Source organism: Myotis davidii, unplaced genomic scaffold, assembly GCF_000327345.1.
Source record: "Myotis davidii unplaced genomic scaffold, ASM32734v1 scaffold1041, whole genome shotgun sequence".
NCBI lineage: Eukaryota > Metazoa > Chordata > Mammalia > Chiroptera > Vespertilionidae > Myotis > Myotis davidii.
In genome coordinates, this window is record NW_006291018.1 from 72,993 (window position 1) to 92,162 (window position 19,170).

Genomic DNA, 19,170 nt, shown 5'->3' on the forward strand with positions numbered 1-19,170 from the left:
ACAGGGGAGTGTCTGTATCCAAAATGTCCTATGAACAGGGTTCATGAAAACAAACAAAATGCCGGTCACGAAAATGGGGAAGCCTAAGTCTCTGTAGCTCCTCTCTTATTGGCACTGCATGGTCTGGTCAGCTCTTCAGGCTGCCATTTTTAGGCTCAGTCCTCCATAATTACAGAACCCAGAATTCAAATCTCCTCGCGCCAGCAGTCCCGCGGATTTCCTTTCCCCAGTCAGGGGCTGTGCCTGTCCCAAGAGATGTCTGCCACTCGATCTACCTCTGCCCCTCTGGGCTCAGAGGTCTGGCAAACTTTCCTGCCCAAATCCCTGTTGTTGTAGTTTTTTTTACCTTTCCAGGGGAGTTCTGCCCTTCCCAGCTGCAAACCGTCTCACCAGCTGAGCAATTTCGCCAATTCGGGGAGGGTGTTATTAGTTTCAGCTGCTCACTCCATTTGCTCTGGGACACGACCTGGACGCGTCTGCCTATATCACCGCCATCTTCTTTCTCCTTGTTATTTCTTTAATTGAAATCTTGAGAGCATTCCACCCCAAAGCAGCAGAATATACATTCTTTCCATGTGCACATGAAACATGAAACATTTTCTAGGATAGACCACACGTTAGTACACAAAGCAAAACTCAATAAGTTTAAGAAGATTGAAATCATATTGAGCACCTTCTCTGACTATAATGTTACGAAATTATAAGTCAACCACAAGAAGAAAAACAAAAACAAAAACAGTGCAACACACAAAGTCAGTGAGGCTAAGGAACATGTTACTGAACAATGAATGGGTTATCAGACAGACCAAGGAAGAAATCAAAGTTAAAACAAATGAAAATGAGAACACAACAACCCAAATCTATGGGACACAGAACAAGCAGTTATAAGAGAGAAATCCAAACCAGCACAAGCCCACCTCAGGCAACAGGAACAAGGATACCAATCTAACTCTACACCTAAAGGAATGGGGTAAAAAACCTGGAGTGAGTACAAGGAAGGAAATAATAAAGACTATAGAGGAAATAAACAAAACACAGTCTAAGGAAATTAATGAAACCAAGAGTTGGTTCTTTAAAAACATAGACTAGATTGACAAACTTTTAAACAGGCTCGTCAAAAAATAAAGAGAGATGACACAAATAAATAAAATGAAAAATAAAAGTGAAGTAACAACTAACACCATAGAAATAGAAAGGGTTATAATAAACTATTATGAACATCCATATATCAAAGTATTGGAAAACATGGGTGAAAATGCTAAATTTCTAGGAACATATATCCTTTCAAAACTGAATCAGAAACAATAAGAAAATCTAAATAGGCCAAATTGACCTAATGAAATCAAAGCAAGAATTAAAAAACTCCCAGCAAACAAAAGTCCTGCACCAGATGACTTCACAGGTGAATCTCACCAGACATTCAAAAAAGCACTAACACCAATGTTTCTCAAAATATTCCCAAAATTCAAGAAGAAAATCTCCCAGGCTGCCTCCCACTGTCCACATCCTCCCTAGATCTATCAGAGTCCCTGAACTCCATGGCCAGAGCCCTGCTGACTATCCCCAGCTGTTCCCACAGCGTCAAGGGCAGGTCAGGCCCTGTAAAAGCCACCTGCCCCTCTTCATCCACCAGCACCTCTCTCACAGGTGCATGCAGCTGTGGACACCCCAGGACAGGTCACAGACAGGAGACCTGAAGCTGAGCCAGGACATGGTGACAGCGGTCCCAAGGGTCACATGCAGGCATCAGATTTCCAATAACAATTTTTTTTCATAACCTAATCTTCATTATTCCTCAATCATTACCCACATCTAACCCTTAAGCACACCTGGTCATGAGGGAGATTCTTCTATATCCCAATGTGTGAAACTGGATCTACAACAGAGTCTAGAGAATAAACACCACAAAGGAAGCAGTGCAGGTGCTACACATCCAGCACCAAACTCCTCTGAAGGAATAGGACCTGGGAGCTATGTCTCTATACTTCATGCTTCTGGTTCCCAGGGACCCACACAGACACTCTACTCTCCCCCAACACTTGATCCACTGGCTCTAGGCTCACACTCTTGTCTTGGTTTATCCTCTGATCACTTTGTAGGGTAAATAGTATCGAATGGAACTTCCCATCTCCTGAACATGAACCTGCTGCACTTTTAGTTATCATATTTGAAGGTTAATTTCTCTTTCTTTTCATTACTGGTGACTGTCTAAGGAATCCATCATTTTTAATCCTTCTCTTTTTTTGGGCAGGTGAGCTGGAGTAACTGGTCCCCATGTGGAGAACATAGGCCAGATGCCGGGAATTATTTAACATACATGCATCCTTGGACATGTCACATTCTGATATGGTGTCATTTGTACCAGCATCCAACCCCAGAGCTTCCTATATAGTAGGAGTACATGCAAATGGGAACCACTCTGCTCATAAAAGCCAGCCCAGCCCTGACCCTGCAGCTTTGGCACAGGAGCCCAGCCCCGGTATCCCCAGGTGCTCCCATTCCCTGATCAGGACTGAACACAGACCACTCACCATGGGGTTTTGGCTCAGCTGGGTTTTTGTTGTGGCTCTTTTAAGAGGTAATTTATGAAGAAAAAGAAAGACTGAGTATGTGAGTGGATGTGAATGAGAGAAACAGTGGAGGTGTGAGAGTTTCCTGACCAAGATGTCTTTGTGTTTGCAGGTGTCCGGTGTGAGGTGCAGTTGGTGGAGTCTGGGGGAGGCTTAGTGCTGCCTGGGGGTTCTCAGAGACTCTCCTGTGCAGCCTCTGGATTCACCTTCAGTAGCTCCTGGATGCACTGGGTCCGACAGGCTCCAGGGAAGGGGCTGGAGTGGTTATGTCAAATAAATCCTGATGGAAGTAGCACATACTATGCCAACTCTGTGAAGGGCCGATTCACCATTTCCAGAGACAACGCCAAGAACATGCTGCATCTGCAAATGAACAGCCTGAGAGCTGAGGAATCTGCCTTGTATTACTGTGCAAGACACACAGTGAGGGCAAGTTAGTGTGTGCCCAGACACAAACCTCCCTGCAGCAGAAGCTGTGACCACAAGGGGGAGCTCAGGGTCCCTGAACACAAGGACCATCCCAGCAGCAGGAGCAGTTGGAGGTTTGGGCTGGTTTCCTGTGTGGTTTCCCCTTCATGTCACAGTTCCCCTCAGGGAACCTCTGGATTCCTGACTCTGCACTAACCTCAGACATCTCTGAGTTAGAAAAGTCTGTTGTAAACAGAGACAACTTTCTCACGTGGAGAAACTCAAGAGTGTCTTTCTGAGACTCTTGAGCCCAAATGACAATTCATCATCAAATGTCTGACCTGCATCAGCTAAATCTAACCAGAGTCTCTCCTGACTCAACAGTGCATCTCAGCTCCACGCATCTCAGGGTACCACCAGCTAGAAACTGAACTCATGTGTTCTGGACAGTGGGCACCTGAAGCCTATGAATGCAAAGCTAGAGAAGAAAGACCCCTGTGGTGACAGTCATTGACTTGGCATCATGCTCATAGCATCAGGAGTAGGTGATACCAAGCAGAAGCAGGGGAATCCACAGCAGCTTGGTATGGATGACCAGGGTGATGAAAAACACACACACCAAGAGACATGGAATGTTTATTATGCACAGAGTTGAAATCTCTGAGAAGCACAGGAAAGGCCCTTCAGGAAATCAGACCTGCTTTGGTGGAGCCAGGAAAGGGGACTGACTGAGGAATTTTATTTTGTCAAGGTGGTGGAGCAGGAGGAGGAATCCTGCTTCCAGGGGCTTGTGTGAGTTCAACCTCTTATTGACATCTGGAGAGAAGACCCAACCTTTCTTTTCAGATTCCTATGTGGGGCAGGAAGGATCCATTAGTTTTCAACAATCGAATGAAAAAGAAAATAAAGTATGGCTACATATTTTATTCACAATTTAAAAAAATTGAGCAAACATTGAGACAAATGGTCATTATGTGTATAAAACAACAGCGTCTACTGTAACTAAAAATATAATTATAAATAGCCATATGATGATAATGGTGGCGGTGATGATGGTGATGGTACTGATGACCATAGAATTGGACAGGGTCCTGATCCATTGTCCTGGGAGGGATCTCTCCCCTGTCCAAAACCATAAGTTGTTTGGAAGGCCTTGTAACAACTCTTAGGTGTGGCAGTTGTGATTTTAATATCCAATGTCAAGTAACTCTCTGTCCATGAACATCAGGCATATTTCTGTCATGTGATTCAAAACAGTCCAGCTTCCTCCCCTCACCCAGTTCCACAATCATGTCCAGATTTATGGGTAGTTTCCCAGCAGCGCTCCCCTCTGGTACCAGAACCTGCTCCAGTACCTGTGGCTGCTGTTGCCAATCCACATGGACAGTGGAGGCTCAGGATTTTTCTGGGGACTTCTTTGTAAAATCACCCCAAACAGGTCGCATTAAAGACAATAATGATGAATTGAACGTTGATATAAGTAAAAGCAATTGTGCCACCAAATACTCCATCATGGACATTAAATAACTAGCTTAGCAGGAGAATATCTTTCTGAATAATGTGCCTGATAGGAGAATGTGTTCACTATACATCAAGGATATTGTATGTTATGGGGGATAGCCCGGCACCCTCTGACCACAGTGAGCATCCCTATAGATGGGTCACAGGGAGGCTGGGAATGAGGGTTTCCTGACAATGTTGAAATTCCTTTTCCTGTGAGAAAATGTATGCTAGGAGTTCTCCAGTTTCCCTCACTTAAACCCCAACATCACTGATAACACTAGACTGAGAAATCAGGTCACTTAACAGGCTGCCATATCATTTCAACATATAAAAGATTCTCAATTGTGCACATGCATAATCACTACTTTCATTTATTATCTCTTCTACAGGTTAAAACATGATTCTTTCTGATGTGATTAGTTTGGGATCTTTGCAATATTCCCTGTGCTTCCATAAGGAAAGAGTTTGCACAGTGTGATATAACACAATAAAAAGTTCCAACATCAAGGATCAAGGTTCTCCCTTTCTGGTGCTTGTGAAGCAGTTACTCATATCAAAGTAAAAAAATGAAGAAAACATGGCATTAAAGATGGCTGTTCTTTTTAAAAATATTTTCACACTAAAGTAAACATAATTAGAGTATAAAATGACAATCATATATGTAAGTGTTGGATTTCAAAAGCTAAACAAATGCTAAACCCTATTAAATTTGTTTGAAAGATTAATGAGAACTTACCAATGTAATGTATTCATCTAGTCCAACATTTCTTCCTATGCTCAGGTGAGGATGTCCTTGTCTGTTAATGACCCAAGTGGACAAAGTCCCTGACTTACATGGTGAGTGAGGTCAATGAAAGAGATGCCCCCACTTGGGCCCCAGAAAGGCCAGGGTAGTTTAGCCTCAAACCCCACACTTATAGGAAAGGGCTGCCCCACATGCAAATTTCTGTTCAAGCTCCAAGGTAAATCATCTTCTGGGCTGTGCAGGCTCACAGCTCTCTCTGCACACAGGGCTGAGGTCTCTGGGAAGATAGAGCTGTGGTCTAGAAGAAGATGAGACTGCTGGGTCTTCTCCTATGTCTGGTGTCAGCCCCCGAAGGTGAGGATCTCAAGGGTCAGACAGGGGTGATGGGGTGGCTGTGACTGCAGGTGACTGACAGGGACTGATGCTCCTTGTCCCCAGGTGTCCTGTCCCAGGTGCAGCTGCGAGAGTGGGGCCCAGGACTGGTGAAGCACTCACAGACCCTCTCCGTCACCTGCGCAGACCATGGAGTTTCCATCACAACCAGTGGTTACTGCTGGAATTGGATTCGCCAGCCTCCGGGGAAGGGGCTGGAGTGGATGGGGTGCATAGATTATGATGGGAACACTTACTACAGCCCCTCACTCAAGACCCGAACCTCCATCTCCAGAGACACATCCAAAAACCAGGTCTCCCTGCAACTAAGTTCTGTGACCATGGATGATACAGCTGTGTATTACTGTGTGAGAGACACAGTGAGGGGCAGTCAGTGTGAGCCCAGACACAAACCTCCCTGAGCCTATAGCGGGCCTGGGCTGCCAGGGGCGCTCCGGACACCAGGGGGCGCTCAGGACCCACCAGCACAGTAAGCAGCCCCAGGAATAGGGGAAAAGGGAGTTGGGGAGGGAAGGGCCTTCCTGTTGGGCTGAGGGATTTCCTCTCAATGTCTCAGCTGCCTCCAGGGAAGATTCTTCCTTCTCATATTCTCACTGCAGACAACAAGGAAGAAGAGACATTGTTTGCAGGTGAAATGTTGGCAGTGACATGGGCTTTTTCATGAAGTCTCCTTCACAGATTCTAAAATTGACTTTTTTCACAGCCTTTTCAATGTTTCGCTGAGTGTAAATTCTGCAGGTGGGCTGCTGGGATTGGGCTGTGTGCTCAGTTCTGCATCCATCCCTCCTGGGTCACAGCTACCCTCAGTCTCTGACTCTCCATGTGCCCTACCCTCCTAGTTCCAGGGCACTCCCACTGCTGAAAGCCCTGAGCACACTCAGGGCTGGGGGACCTCAACCTCCCTCTCTGGGTCCACATTGATAAGCACAGGGAACCCCCACATCTGTCCACATGAGGGACCCCTGCTGTCCTGCAGGAAGCAGTGCTAACCCCACAGTGGGGACAGATGACCCTGAGGGTTGGGATGTGCATTATAGAACTCCTCCCTCCAGCTTTCCTCCCGATCCAAGGTTTTCTAGCTTCCCTGTGGGTCAGATGTCCATCGGGAGCATGTTGGAAGCCTAGGAGCATCCATGGGACCCCCAGTGTCCACACTGTCCTCTTACTATTTACTGAGGAAAGAGAGTCACATAGACACACACAATCATGCACAGAGTCACACATGCACACAGTTGCACACTCATTTATGGAAAATACATGCATTCACACATGAGCAGTGATACAAAACTGTTCATGTAGTTACACACTGTACTTTATGAATTCTATATACAAAAACATAGTTATGTTTCATTCTCTTGGATGTCATATGAAATATGTGGTCTGCAGGCAACTATTATTTCAACAATGACCATGCCCTGTGAAGATCAACAGTTGTATTTTTCAGTCCATTTAGTAGGAGCTCAAATTAGGGGTTGGATCTCAACTTTGCTAGATTGCTACAAAATTTTAAAAAAATGATTATTGAAATAAAAGCCAAGGACCCAATGGATTCAAGGGTGAATTCTACCAGAATTTCAAATAAGAATTAATATATTTTAGTCAACTCTTGAACTCTACCAAGAATTAAAAGAAGAGGCAACATTTCCAAACAGATTTATTGAGGTGACCTTTACACTCATATCAAAGCCAAGTAAAAACATACAAAATGACAGGTCAGTATCCCTGATGAACATACATGCAAAAACCCTCAACAATATACTAGCAAACTTAACAGCACATTGAAAGGACCATTTAACATGATCAAGTGAGATAGAATCCTAGCATGCAAGGATGGTTCAACATATGTAAACCATTAACTATGATACATCTCATCCACAGAATGCAGGGTAAAGTATACCATCATATAAATAGATACAGAATAAAGTCTTTAAAATTGAAAATCCCATAAAAATTATAATTTTTAACAGATAGTTGTAGAATTGATAGGCCTCAATATACTAAAGGCTACATTTGAGATCACAAGTGACATCATGCTACACAGAGAAAATTTCAAAGCTTTTATTCTTACATTGGGACCAAGGCAAAGGCTCCCCTGTAACTATCTCTATATGTCAAAACTAGAAGTCCTTTTCAAAATAATTAGACAAGAAAAAAGAAATTTTAAATGTTTAAATGTTATCTGTATGTAAATGACGTGATTTTGTACATAGAAAACCCTAATAACTGTATGAGAAGCTATTATAACTAATATTCACGAAATATGTAAGATACAAAACCAACACACAGATGACTTTTGCTCCTGCTCACTCCCAACAAAGTGTCTTCAATATGTGGGCTGTTTCTGAGGAAAGGGAGGGAAGAAAACTTGAACTGGCTAAACAACAATGAGATGACAACCAAACGAAACAAGATCCCTGGACGTGTCTTGGTTAGTTCTCCCATCATGTTCCTGGGTTGCTTACCCCCAATGTGGCACTGAATCACGTACAGGTTCCATTTGACCCCCATAATGTGGGGACATGGTGATAGGGTTCCCAAGGGTCACTTGCAAACATCTGTGTTAGGGTTTGGCTAGTGACTCATGCTGTGCAAGAATTCACAACTAAATGGAGAGATACAGAAAGGAATAGTGTTTCACATTCCAGAAAAAGGAAACAGCTGGTGTATCACTAGTCAATACAGGGCAGGAACAAAATGCAGCCTTTACCTTAAAGAGTAATGTCTGCTGTTGCTAGGTGACAGGAAAGGGAGAAGGATTGAGGGCTGAAGTTGAGACAGTTTATTTGCTTTCAAGGCAGCAGTCTGGCAGATGTCCTAGGGAGGTGTCTCATCTGCATTTATCCCAACCTTGTAAAACATGCTTAGAGCAAAAGGTAGAGGATTCACAAAGAGGCTTTTTGAATTGGAGGGGTGAAGGGAACTTTCTATTAACTAGAGACTCATTGGTGCGATTTATCCCAGAGATCTGAAAATAGCAGGGAGAACGGAGATGCAAGAATGCTGCCTTGAGAATAGCTTATCCTCACCCACAGTTTGAACAGAGGAGCTGTCTGCATCAGAGGAGCTAACAGTTTTGAGGTTTAATTATCTGGTGCTTCTCATAAATTATGGTGGCCACAGCAAAGAAAAAGAAAGGGCCTTTTCCATTCATTACAATCAGGTTACCAATCACGACATTCTCGTGTCCAAAACTTAATTATTTCTAAATCATTACTGACATTTTCATCTAGACCAGTGGTTCTCAACCTGTGGTTCTCAACCCCTTTTGGGGTCAAACGACCCTTTCACAGGGGTCGCCTAAGACCATGCGAAAATGCATATATAATTACATATTGTTTTGCGATTAATCACTATGCTTTAATTATGTTCAATTTGTAACAATGAAAATACATCCTGCATATCAGGTATTTACATTATGATTCATAACAGTAGCAAAATTACAGTTATGAAGTAGCAAAAAAAAATAATTTTATGGTTGGGGGTCACCACAATATGAGGAACTGTATTAAAGGGTAGCGGCATTAGAAAGGTTGAGAACCACTGATCGAGACAGATCTGGTTATGATGGACATTCCTCTATATCCCAATGTATGAAACTGGATCTACAACAGGCTCTAGATTTACTACCAAGGCCAAGGACACACAGGTCCAGGGTTCCTGTTTCCTTAGGTTGTCATTTCATTGTTGTTTAGCCAGTTCATGTTTTCTTACAACACATTCAACACCAGCCTCACCTGGTGCCTCACTCACTGTGTCCTCACCCACTTTGATCTCACCATGTTGTCAGCCTCTGTGGCCTCATTCACTATGTCCTCACCCACTATGTCCTCACACAGAGATCTCACCGTGTCCTCACCCACTGTTTTCTCAACAAATGTGTCCTCAAACACTGTGCACTTACCCACTGTGGCCTCACCTACTGTGTCCTCACCCACTGTGGCAACAACCACTTTGTCCTCAACCACTGTGACCTCACCCACTGTGATCTCACCGTGTCCTCACGGCACTGTTTCCTCACCCACTGTGTCCTCACACACTGTGATCTCACCATGTCCTCACCCACTGTGTCCTAACCCACTGTGTCCTCAGCCACTGTGATCTCTTTGTCCTCAAGCACTGTGTCATCACCAACTGTGTCCTCACCCACTGGGTCCTCACCCACTGTGATCTCACTGTGTCCTCACCCACTGTGGCCTCACCCACTGTGTCATCACCCACTGTGACCTCACCTACTGTGGCCTCACACACTGTGTCCTCACCAACTGTGGCCTCAACCACTGTGATCTCACCCACTGTGACTTCACACACTGTGGCCTCACCCACTGTACCCTGACCCACTGTGTCCTAACACACTGGTGCCTCACCCACTGTGTCCTCACCCACAGTGATCTCACCTTGTCCTCACCCACTGTGTCCTCATCCACTATGTCCTCACCCACTGTGAACTCACCGTGTCTTCACCCACTGTGACCTAACCCACTTTATCACCAATTGTGGCCTCCCCCACTGTGACCTCACCCACTGGTGTCACCCACTGGTGCCACACCCACGGTGTCCTCACACACTGTGATCTCACCGTGTTCTCACCCACTGTGTCTTCACCCACTGTCTCCATAGCCACTGTGACAACCTTCTGTGCCCTCACCATGTCCTCATACTCTATGTCCTCACCCACGGTGTCCTCACACACTGTGATCTCACCGTGTCCTCACCCACTGTGTCTTCACCCACTGTCTCCATAGCCACTGTGACCTAACCTTCTGTGCCCTCACCATGTCCTCATACTCTATGTCCTCACCCACAGTGTCCTCACACACTGTGATCTCACCGTGTTTTCACCCATGTCCTCACCCACTGTGACCTCACGTACTGTGGCCTCACCCACTGTGTCCTCACCCAATGTGTCCTCACCGACTGTGACGTCACACACTGTGGCCTCACCCACTGTGCCCTCACCCACTGGGTTCTCACCCACTGTGTCAACAACTGTGATCTCACCATGTCCTCACCCACTTTGACCTCACCCGCTGTGGCCTCACCCACTGTGCCCTCACCGACTGTGTCCTCACCCACTGGGTCCTCACCCACTGGGTCCTCCCCCACTGTGATCTCACCGTGTCCTCACCAAATGTTTCCTCACCCACTGGTGCCTCACCAAGTGTGTTCTCACTCACAGTGATCTAACCATGTCCTCACCCACTGCGACCTCACCCACTGTGGACTAACCCACTGTGTCCTCAACCACGGTGTCCTCAACCACGGTGTCCTCACCCACTATGTCCTCACCCACTGGTGACTCACCCACTGTGTCCTCACCCAGAGTGATCTCACCGTATCCACACGCACTGTGACCTCATCCACTTTCTCACCCACTGTCCACACCCACTATGTCCTCACCCACTGTGACCTCAAGCACTGTCTTCACCCACTGTGACCTCACCCACTGTGTCCTCACACACTGTGGCCTCACCCACTCTGCCCTCATCCACTGTGTCCACACCTACTGGTGCCTCACTCACTGTGTCCTCATTCACAATGATCTCACTGTGTCCTCACCCACTGTGTCCTCACCCACTGTGTCCTCACCCACTATGTCCACACCCACTGTGACCTCACCTTCTGTGGCCTCACCCACTGTGTCCTCACACACTATGTCCTCACCCACTGTGTACACACCCACTGTGACCTCACCCACTGTGGCCTCACGCACTGTTTCCTCACCCAGTGTCCTCACAGACAATGTCCTCACCCACTGTGTTCACATCCCTGTGACCTCACCCACTGTGTCCTCACCCACAGTGATCTCAGCGTGTCCTCAGCCACTGTTGCCCAACGCACTGTGTCCTCACCCACTATGTCTTCACAGACTTTGACCTCACCCACCGTGGGCTCACCCACTGTTACCTCACTCACAGTGGCCTCACCCACTGTGTCCTCATCCACTGGTGACTCACCTACTGTGGCCTTACCCACTGTGGCCTCAGCTGGCGGGACCCTGGGTCATCCTCTTTTTCTCAGTTTACTACCTGGTCCCCACGCACACTTAATCCAGCCCGTTGTCTCCCGAATGGGCCGGGAGTTCTGGCCTCTCACAGTTCCCTCCAGTTGTGTCTCTGGAGCCCTGGTTAAGCCTGAGAGGAAGACAGCTCCACTCTTGGCCAGGAAGGAGGCATAAAGGAGCCGGAGGCGGTCCTCTCACTGAGAATTCATCAGAGGGAAGGAAGCAGAGATCTCTGCTCAGTCACCCACTCTTAAGGGTCCCTGTAGACCTCAAGGCCCCCCAGAGGCCTGGATAATTTAGACAACCTCTATTTTTTTAAAAAGCAATCCTGTTTCTTTTTAAAATTTTTATTTATTGAATATCTTTTTTTTTGAGAGAGAGAGAGATAGGAAATGAGAGGGAGAGAAACATTGATTTGTTGTTCTATTTATTATGCATTCATTGGTTGATACTTGTATGTGCTCTGACTGGGGATCGAACCTGCAACCTTGCTGTATCAGGATGATGCTGTAACCAGCTGAAATGACCAGCCAGTACCAATTCTATTTTTTTAAAATATATTTTGATTGATTTCAGAGAGGAAGGGAGAGGGAGCGAGAGATAGAAACATCATCAGAGAGAATCATTGTTCCACTGCTACCTTTACACTCCCTACTGATGATCAGGCCCACAACCTGTGCAAGTGCACTTGACCGGAATCACACCCGGAACCCTTCAGTCCACAGGCCAATGCTCTAGCCACTGAGGCAAACTGGCCAGGGCTCAGACCACCTCTTGCTTGTCTCCAGCCACTTGGGTTTACCCCTCAGCAGAGAGACGCCAGGAACACTGAGCTCAGCATGGCGATGTGGAGGGCTGGCTCAGCAGCCTACCTGGCTAGTGTCACCTGGGGGAGGGAGATCTGTGCAATCTCCTGGTCTGAGGCCCTGTAGCACTTGTTGTAGAACTAGTTCATTCAGGAAAGCATGGCTTGTCTCTAGAAGGATGATTGACAGTGGATCAACAGGCCAATTTCCAAATTTAGACCAGGATGAGCCTCCAAAGACGTAATAAGCAAAATACATGTTAGGTGGCATGCATGTCATTGGCAACGTGTCATAAGTGACATGCCCGTCTGTGCTGCATGCATATCATAGCTGACATACATGTCATAAATGATGGGCATGCCCTAAGTTGGAAATGACATATATGTCATGGTATGTTTTAGCATGTTACAAACAATTCTCTAGGAGCAAATTGTTCCTGGCTTAGCGGGACCACACATAAGCAATCTTGTTAGGTTAGCGTGTGTTAGACACAGAGGCTGCCTGTGTTGCTCTGCCTTGAAGATGCTCACTGTGCGAGCTGCCAGAGGACAGGGTCCTGTTTCCGCCTCTTTCTAGGAGGGAAAGGGTGGCTCTCAGCATCCGTGGGAATTACCAAGCCCACCGTCCAATGTACTCACTGAGGTGCCTCTCCACCTGAAGTGCATGAAGGCTCTTAATGTCCATCATCATCGCTGGTACTCGGCCTTTCTTCTTTTTGTTTCTCCTTCTTCTTCTTCTTCTTCTTCTTCTTCTTCTTCTTCTTCTTCTTCTTCTTCTTCTTCTTCTTCTTCTTCTTCTTCTTCTTCCTCTTTTTCCTCTTCTTCTTTTTGATCCTGGGTTATCCAGGAGGACATTCATCACGACCTTCCCTAGAGGAGGTGGTAGGCAGAGCGACATGGAACCCAGCAAGGATTCTTCCAGCCCACCCTCTCCTGCCTCATCACATGTTGACATTCCAGTTTCATGGAAGGTCTGATTGGGAAGAAGAACAAAAAGAATCTTTCAGTCTCAAAATAAAAGTATCATTCCAAGGCATATCTTATTCCCAGACCCCAGAAAGGCAACATGGGCCAAGGCAGGTAAAGGAGAGCAAGAGGAAACCCTGTCCACCTGCATCTGGGGGCAGCACCCCTGGGTCCTCATCAAACCCCAAGGATGGAGGACTCTCAAACCCAAGGGTGACCGGGTCTCAGGAAAGGAGGGAAGGAGGGAGGGTGGGTCAGAACGGGATCCCTTGTGGCCAGCATTTTTGAGTCCTTTCCATCTGAGGTCACCACTAGGATGACAAGGTCAGGCATGCTGCCCAGGGTCCCAACTGCACCTTTATATCCAGACCCCATGCAAATGGGGCTCTCCTCCTCCTTATAAAAGAGGGCCTTGACCCACATGCTGGGGAGACACCCCGAACCCAAGTACCTGAGACAGGACCCCAGGGGCTCGACCATGGATTTGGTGCCAAGCTGTGTTTTCCTCCTGATCATTTTTCAAGGTCATTCTCAGGAGAGGGGAGCACTGAGACCTGTGCCTGTGCCCGTCTTTGCTTCCATGTGATTCTAAGTCCACCTCATGTCCCTGTGTTTGCAGGTGTCCAGTGTGAGGTGCAGCTGGTGGAGTCTGGGGGAACCTTGGTGCCACCTGGGGGGTCTCTGAGACTCTCCTGTGCAGCCTCTGGATTCACCTTCAGTGACCGCAGTATGCACTGGGTCTGCTGGGCTCCAGGGAAGGGGCTGGAGTGATTTGGTGAAATTAATCCTGATGGAAGTGTTATGGGTTCACTCAGAGCGATAGACCACCAACTCAGAATTTAAATTTAAGAGCCTTTATTAAGATGGCCAGCTGACTACAGTTACAGCACCCTGCTGAAGCAAAGCCTGAACTGCAGCGCCGACTTCCATGTCCAGCGACTATAGTTACAGCACCCTGCTGAAGCAGAGGCTGAACTGCATCGCAGACTACAGAAGTTACAGCGTTTTTATTTGCAAAAACCACAAAGTTACAAAACCTTAGTTCACGACACAGTACAGCATCATTACAGTGACTACTTTCCTAACTGTATTCTAGGAACAGAGAGTACAGCATGCTGGGAAGGGGCCATGAGGCCATATCTCAAGGCCTGGCCTGATGTCAGTACCTTCCTATCTGTGTTTTAGGAATAGACAGCACAGCATGACCCGTCTGGCCGAAGTGCCAGATATGCAGCCTAGCACAGAACTACCACAAACTATGCCAGTGCTGTGAAGGGCCGATTCACCATCTCCAGGGACAATGCCAAGAACATGCTGTATCTACAAATGAACAGCCTGAGAGCCATGGACACGGCCGTGTATTACTGTGCAAGATATACAGTGAGGGGAAGTCAGTGTGAGCCCAGACACAAACCTCTGTGAGGGAGGCAACAGGGCTGGGCTGCAGGGGGCGTGCAGGACACCGGGGTCGGGGGAGGGAGCTAAAGACCAGCACAGCCCCCAGACCAGGATCAGGTGGAGAGTTAAGCAAAGACACAATTTCCTGCTCTGCCTTAAATTAACTTTGCTCCCAGGCTCAGCCACAGAGCTCACAGAAAGCCCTTTCCTATGTCTAGGTTTAGGGATTGTATTTGTGAATAAAAAAGGGGGTCTCTGTCGTAAATCTGACAAAATTCAGTGACTGAAGGGAAACTCTGATCTCAAATTCCTAACTGGTTGAGGTTTAACAAGACAAATTAAATAAATAAAGGAACCTTATTTTAATAAAACAAGAAAGGAAGGGCATGGTAGGAGGAAACCCTGTCTTACTACTGTTAACGTAAAAAACACATTAAAATCTGTAAAGAATTTTTGTGAGCGTATTTCAGCCAAACTGTGGACTAATGTCAGGATGCAGAACCTCAACAAACTGAGGTAATGCTCCTGAGAATGGCGGGTTTTCCTCTATTTTTATACATTGCAATCCAAGGAGGGACGTAGGTGGGTTACTGGAAATCCACTGGTGGTAGACTAGAGAGGCGGGAGAAAGCAAAGCCAGGAGACCTCTGGGATTGGATAAAAAGGAAAATGAGACATATGCTTAGGTGAGTGCAGGAACAGTTAACATGATACTAATAAAGGAATTTGTGGTCTCTGTCCTGGGGCCCAGGCACATTAGGCTGTGCCCCAAGGGGTCTGGAGAAAGGGAAGTTACAAGTTACCCAGACATTGCAAGGGTATGTTATCATAGATGCAAAAAGACGGATAGGCTTAGTTAAGGTCAAGGTTGACCTTGTCAGTGAAGATACCGACCTAGGATGTAACTGCCCACCATAACTGCTTTTAGTTCAAGTTTAATTTCAGACCATCCTTTGCAGTTACTTTAGGTCTCAAAGTTTGCAGGACCACTATGCAGGCCTTCCCTGAGCTGACAGGTTAGCATGTGGCCCCTTTCGTCCACAGTTCTAAGCCCAGGGAGAACCATGTGCATGTTCCACTAGGAAGGATGATGGAGCTCAGACACATTTCAGTTCTTGAATAAAGAATTCACAGCAGCCTCACATGGTGGGTGTCACCATGGTGTGAAGCCTTTTGCTGAAAAAGCACGTTGGTTTCTGGTGGGTCTACACCTGTGTCAGGACTCCTGATCATATGTTATTGACACGGAATTCTTGACTGGAACTCGGATTCTTTGTCTGCCAGAGTCGAAGAATGAATTCACAAACAGAAGGTGGTGTAGCAACGGTGCAAATTTATTGAAGAACAAAAACAGACACCCACATGAGGAGGGGGAAAAGGTCCCACAGACTTCCTGTTTCCATGGATTATAAGGACAGTTCCATGTCCTTATATCCCCTCTGACTGGTCAATATTCTCTTCAAATTGGTTACTCTAGTGACTCCTGAGGCCCTCCTCCCTCATTGTCCTCTTATTCTTTCTGGGCTTTCTTCCTTCTTCATTTTTTAAAATATAGACATTTTTTGGCAACTTCCAGTTGCCTTGTCGTACGGACATACACCTTCTCCCAGCCTGCAGCCCTGTGTTTTTTCCATGGACCCCGATTCTAAAAATTCCCTAAACCTGCCGATATTCCCCTGAAATTCCTGTTTCATTATCACTTTCCTTGGGCAGAGCCTGGGTGTCAGGTTTTAGGTTGATCCTTAGGTGTTTCTCTGTGTTTATGCCTCAAAGGGGGTTGTTGTTTTTCTTTCCAAATGCATTTCTCCACTGCTTGGTGCTTGTACACCAATTGCTGTCGGGGTGTATCTGTCCAGATTCTTTAGGATTTTCCATGTGAATAATGAAGTTATCTCTGAATAGAAGAGCTCATCTCCTTCCTGCAGTCTCAGGGGACCCAGGGCCGGCATGGGCAGGGTGCAAGCCCCATGTGCCTCCAGGAGAAGCCAGAGGCACCTGGGCGGCCCTGGCAGGTGACATCACACCCCCTCCCCCACCCATCATATCCTCCAGGATGCCTCCAGTTTCCAAAGCTGCCTGGGACCCTGGTGGACCCCTGGGGCCAGTCTTCAGGCCACACTCCCTGGGACCAGGTGGGCCTTGCTCTCTCCTTTACTAATGGCACTGCCCCAGCCCCCAGTGAGGTCAGTTCTTCAAGCCCAGCATCCAGGCCCCAGGGTCTCCCCATCCTGGCAGGGATCCTGTCCCCATGCGCGCAGCGGGAGGTTCAGATGGGGCCAAAAAGAAAAACCTGCCCTTGGGACAGTCTCTCCTCCTTCTGGGCCACAGTCACACCTTGAGGCTGTGAGAATGCTCAGTAACCCTTTCCAATAAAAGTTGACTTTGCTGGTGGTGGATCTCAGAGGCCTATATCCTACACCACAAAACTGTCCCTAAGCAGACCCTTGCCTATGTGACTCCGGTCAAGAGCCATTGGTGTTTCATTTACTTTTTAATATATATATGTATATATGTATATAGTTGATCCTCACTGAGTATATTTTCCCATTAATTTTTAGAGAGATTGCAAGGCAGAGGGAGAGACAGAGAGAAACATCAATGTGGGAGAGAGAGAGAGAAATCAATTGGCTGCCTCCTGCACACACCTCAACCAGGGCTGGGGAACCAGCAAGCAAGGTGCATGCCCTTAATCATAATTAAACCCGGGACCTTTCATTTTCCAGGTCGACACTCTATCCACTGAGCCTCACAGACAGGGCAGGAGCCGTCGCTCTTTGTTGACTAACCACTGGGGTCACTGTAGAAGGAAGAGCTTCTATCCACCCACCTGGACCATTTGATGTCTAGGCTGCTCCTGCCACTGCTCCCTGCAGAGATGTCCCCTAGTCCCCAGCTCCCTGTGCTCAGGGCGAGGAACCTCATCAGGAGGCAAAATGCAAGCCCAGGCCTATGTCCTTCCCCTGTGGGTCCCCTGGGCTGAAGACCCTCACCTGTGCCCTCTGCCCCCAGGTTCCCCAGCTGACCAGCTCTGGGGCCACATGGTGTGTGTCTGACACACAAGCACCTGGCCTGTGATCCCAGAACACAGGGATGGGGCTTCTGTCTTCTTCACTGATTTGTCCTTGTTACCTAGAGGGATGCTGGTGTGTCATAGGCCCTCAACGTTGGTGGAATAAATGAATGAATGAAAGAAATCCAATCAAGTGATGTGGGTAAACAGGCTCTGAAATTGGTGTAAGGTCCACATCGCCCACACTCAAGGGCCCGCCTCTGAGCAACCTTGTCTCTGGCCCCTGCCTTGGGTCCCACTTGCCCAAGGACAGGGTTCTGGGGAAATCAGGCTGCATAACTGGGGTCTGTGTCTCAGTGGGCTGTGCATACCTGGGGCCTTATATCACTGAGCAATGCTCAGGCAAATGCCAGGCGTGGCTTCCTGTGTAAATACAGCCTCCACTGGGGCCACAGAGCCTGCTGAGTCCTGAAGACCCAGGGACATGGCTGTCTCTTTCCTGGTCTTCCTTCCCATGTTGGGGCTACCCTGGGGTGAGTGTCTGGGGACCTGGAAAATCACAGAGGTGTTCACAGAGATGTGGACTTATTAACCTGTTGTTTCCTTTTGTCCCAGGTGTCCTATCCCAGGTACAGCTGCAGGAGTCAGGCTCCACAGTGGTGCAGCCCTCACAGACCCTGTTCCTCACCTGTGCCATCTCTGGGGACAGTGTCTCCAGCAACACTGCCACTTGGGACTGGGTCAGGCAGCCCCCAGGGAAAGGGCTCCAGTGGTTGGGAAGGACCTACTTCAGGTCCAAGTGGTGTTATAGAAGACCAGAGAAAAACCAAGAAATAAAGTTACACAGCTTTATTATGCTGCAGGACTCAGAGGAGATGTCTCACAAATTCTGAGTAAAGCAATCTGGAGGAAGCTGTTCCTTTATATCTTTTTGGCTTCTTTGTCCCCCAAATATGGATGGGGCTCCCAGACCTTCCAGGGGCTTTGACAAAAGCCCCGTTTTTGAGGATAGGGGTCATGGTACCATACCTAAGGGCCTGGTCTGGTGCCAGCACTGACAACCTTCTCCAGGGGTTGTGTATTTTTTATTATTTATGGCCTCTGTAACATGTGAGCAAACAGGCAACAAATCTTGCTAGTCCAGACTGCAGTAAAAGGGGCAATAGGTTATATTTTCCCATCTGGGTTACATTGTTCCACTTGATGAAAGTTCCCTGAGAGGGAACCGAATATTATAGAAAGAATCAACCTTTAGCCTTCTAATTCCCTCCCTTGTCCCACAAGCTTTTATTATCCTTGTGGTACAATGATTACAACAACTACGGATGTTATGATGAACAGGGACGACAATCACTCATAGCTGCTTCCTGC

The 19,170-nt window shown here is 47.2% G+C and overlaps 1 gene segment (V, D, J or C); it reads left to right on the forward strand.

Annotated features, from left to right (window-relative positions):
• Positions 1–5,495: 5,495 nt before the first annotated feature.
• LOC102769895 lies at positions 5,496–11,053 on the forward strand. The segment is given in 3 exon segments: positions 5,496–5,580; positions 5,665–5,978; positions 10,940–11,053. Coding segments are annotated over 3 exon segments (474 nt in total).
• The last annotated feature ends 8,117 nt before the right edge of the window (positions 11,054–19,170 follow it).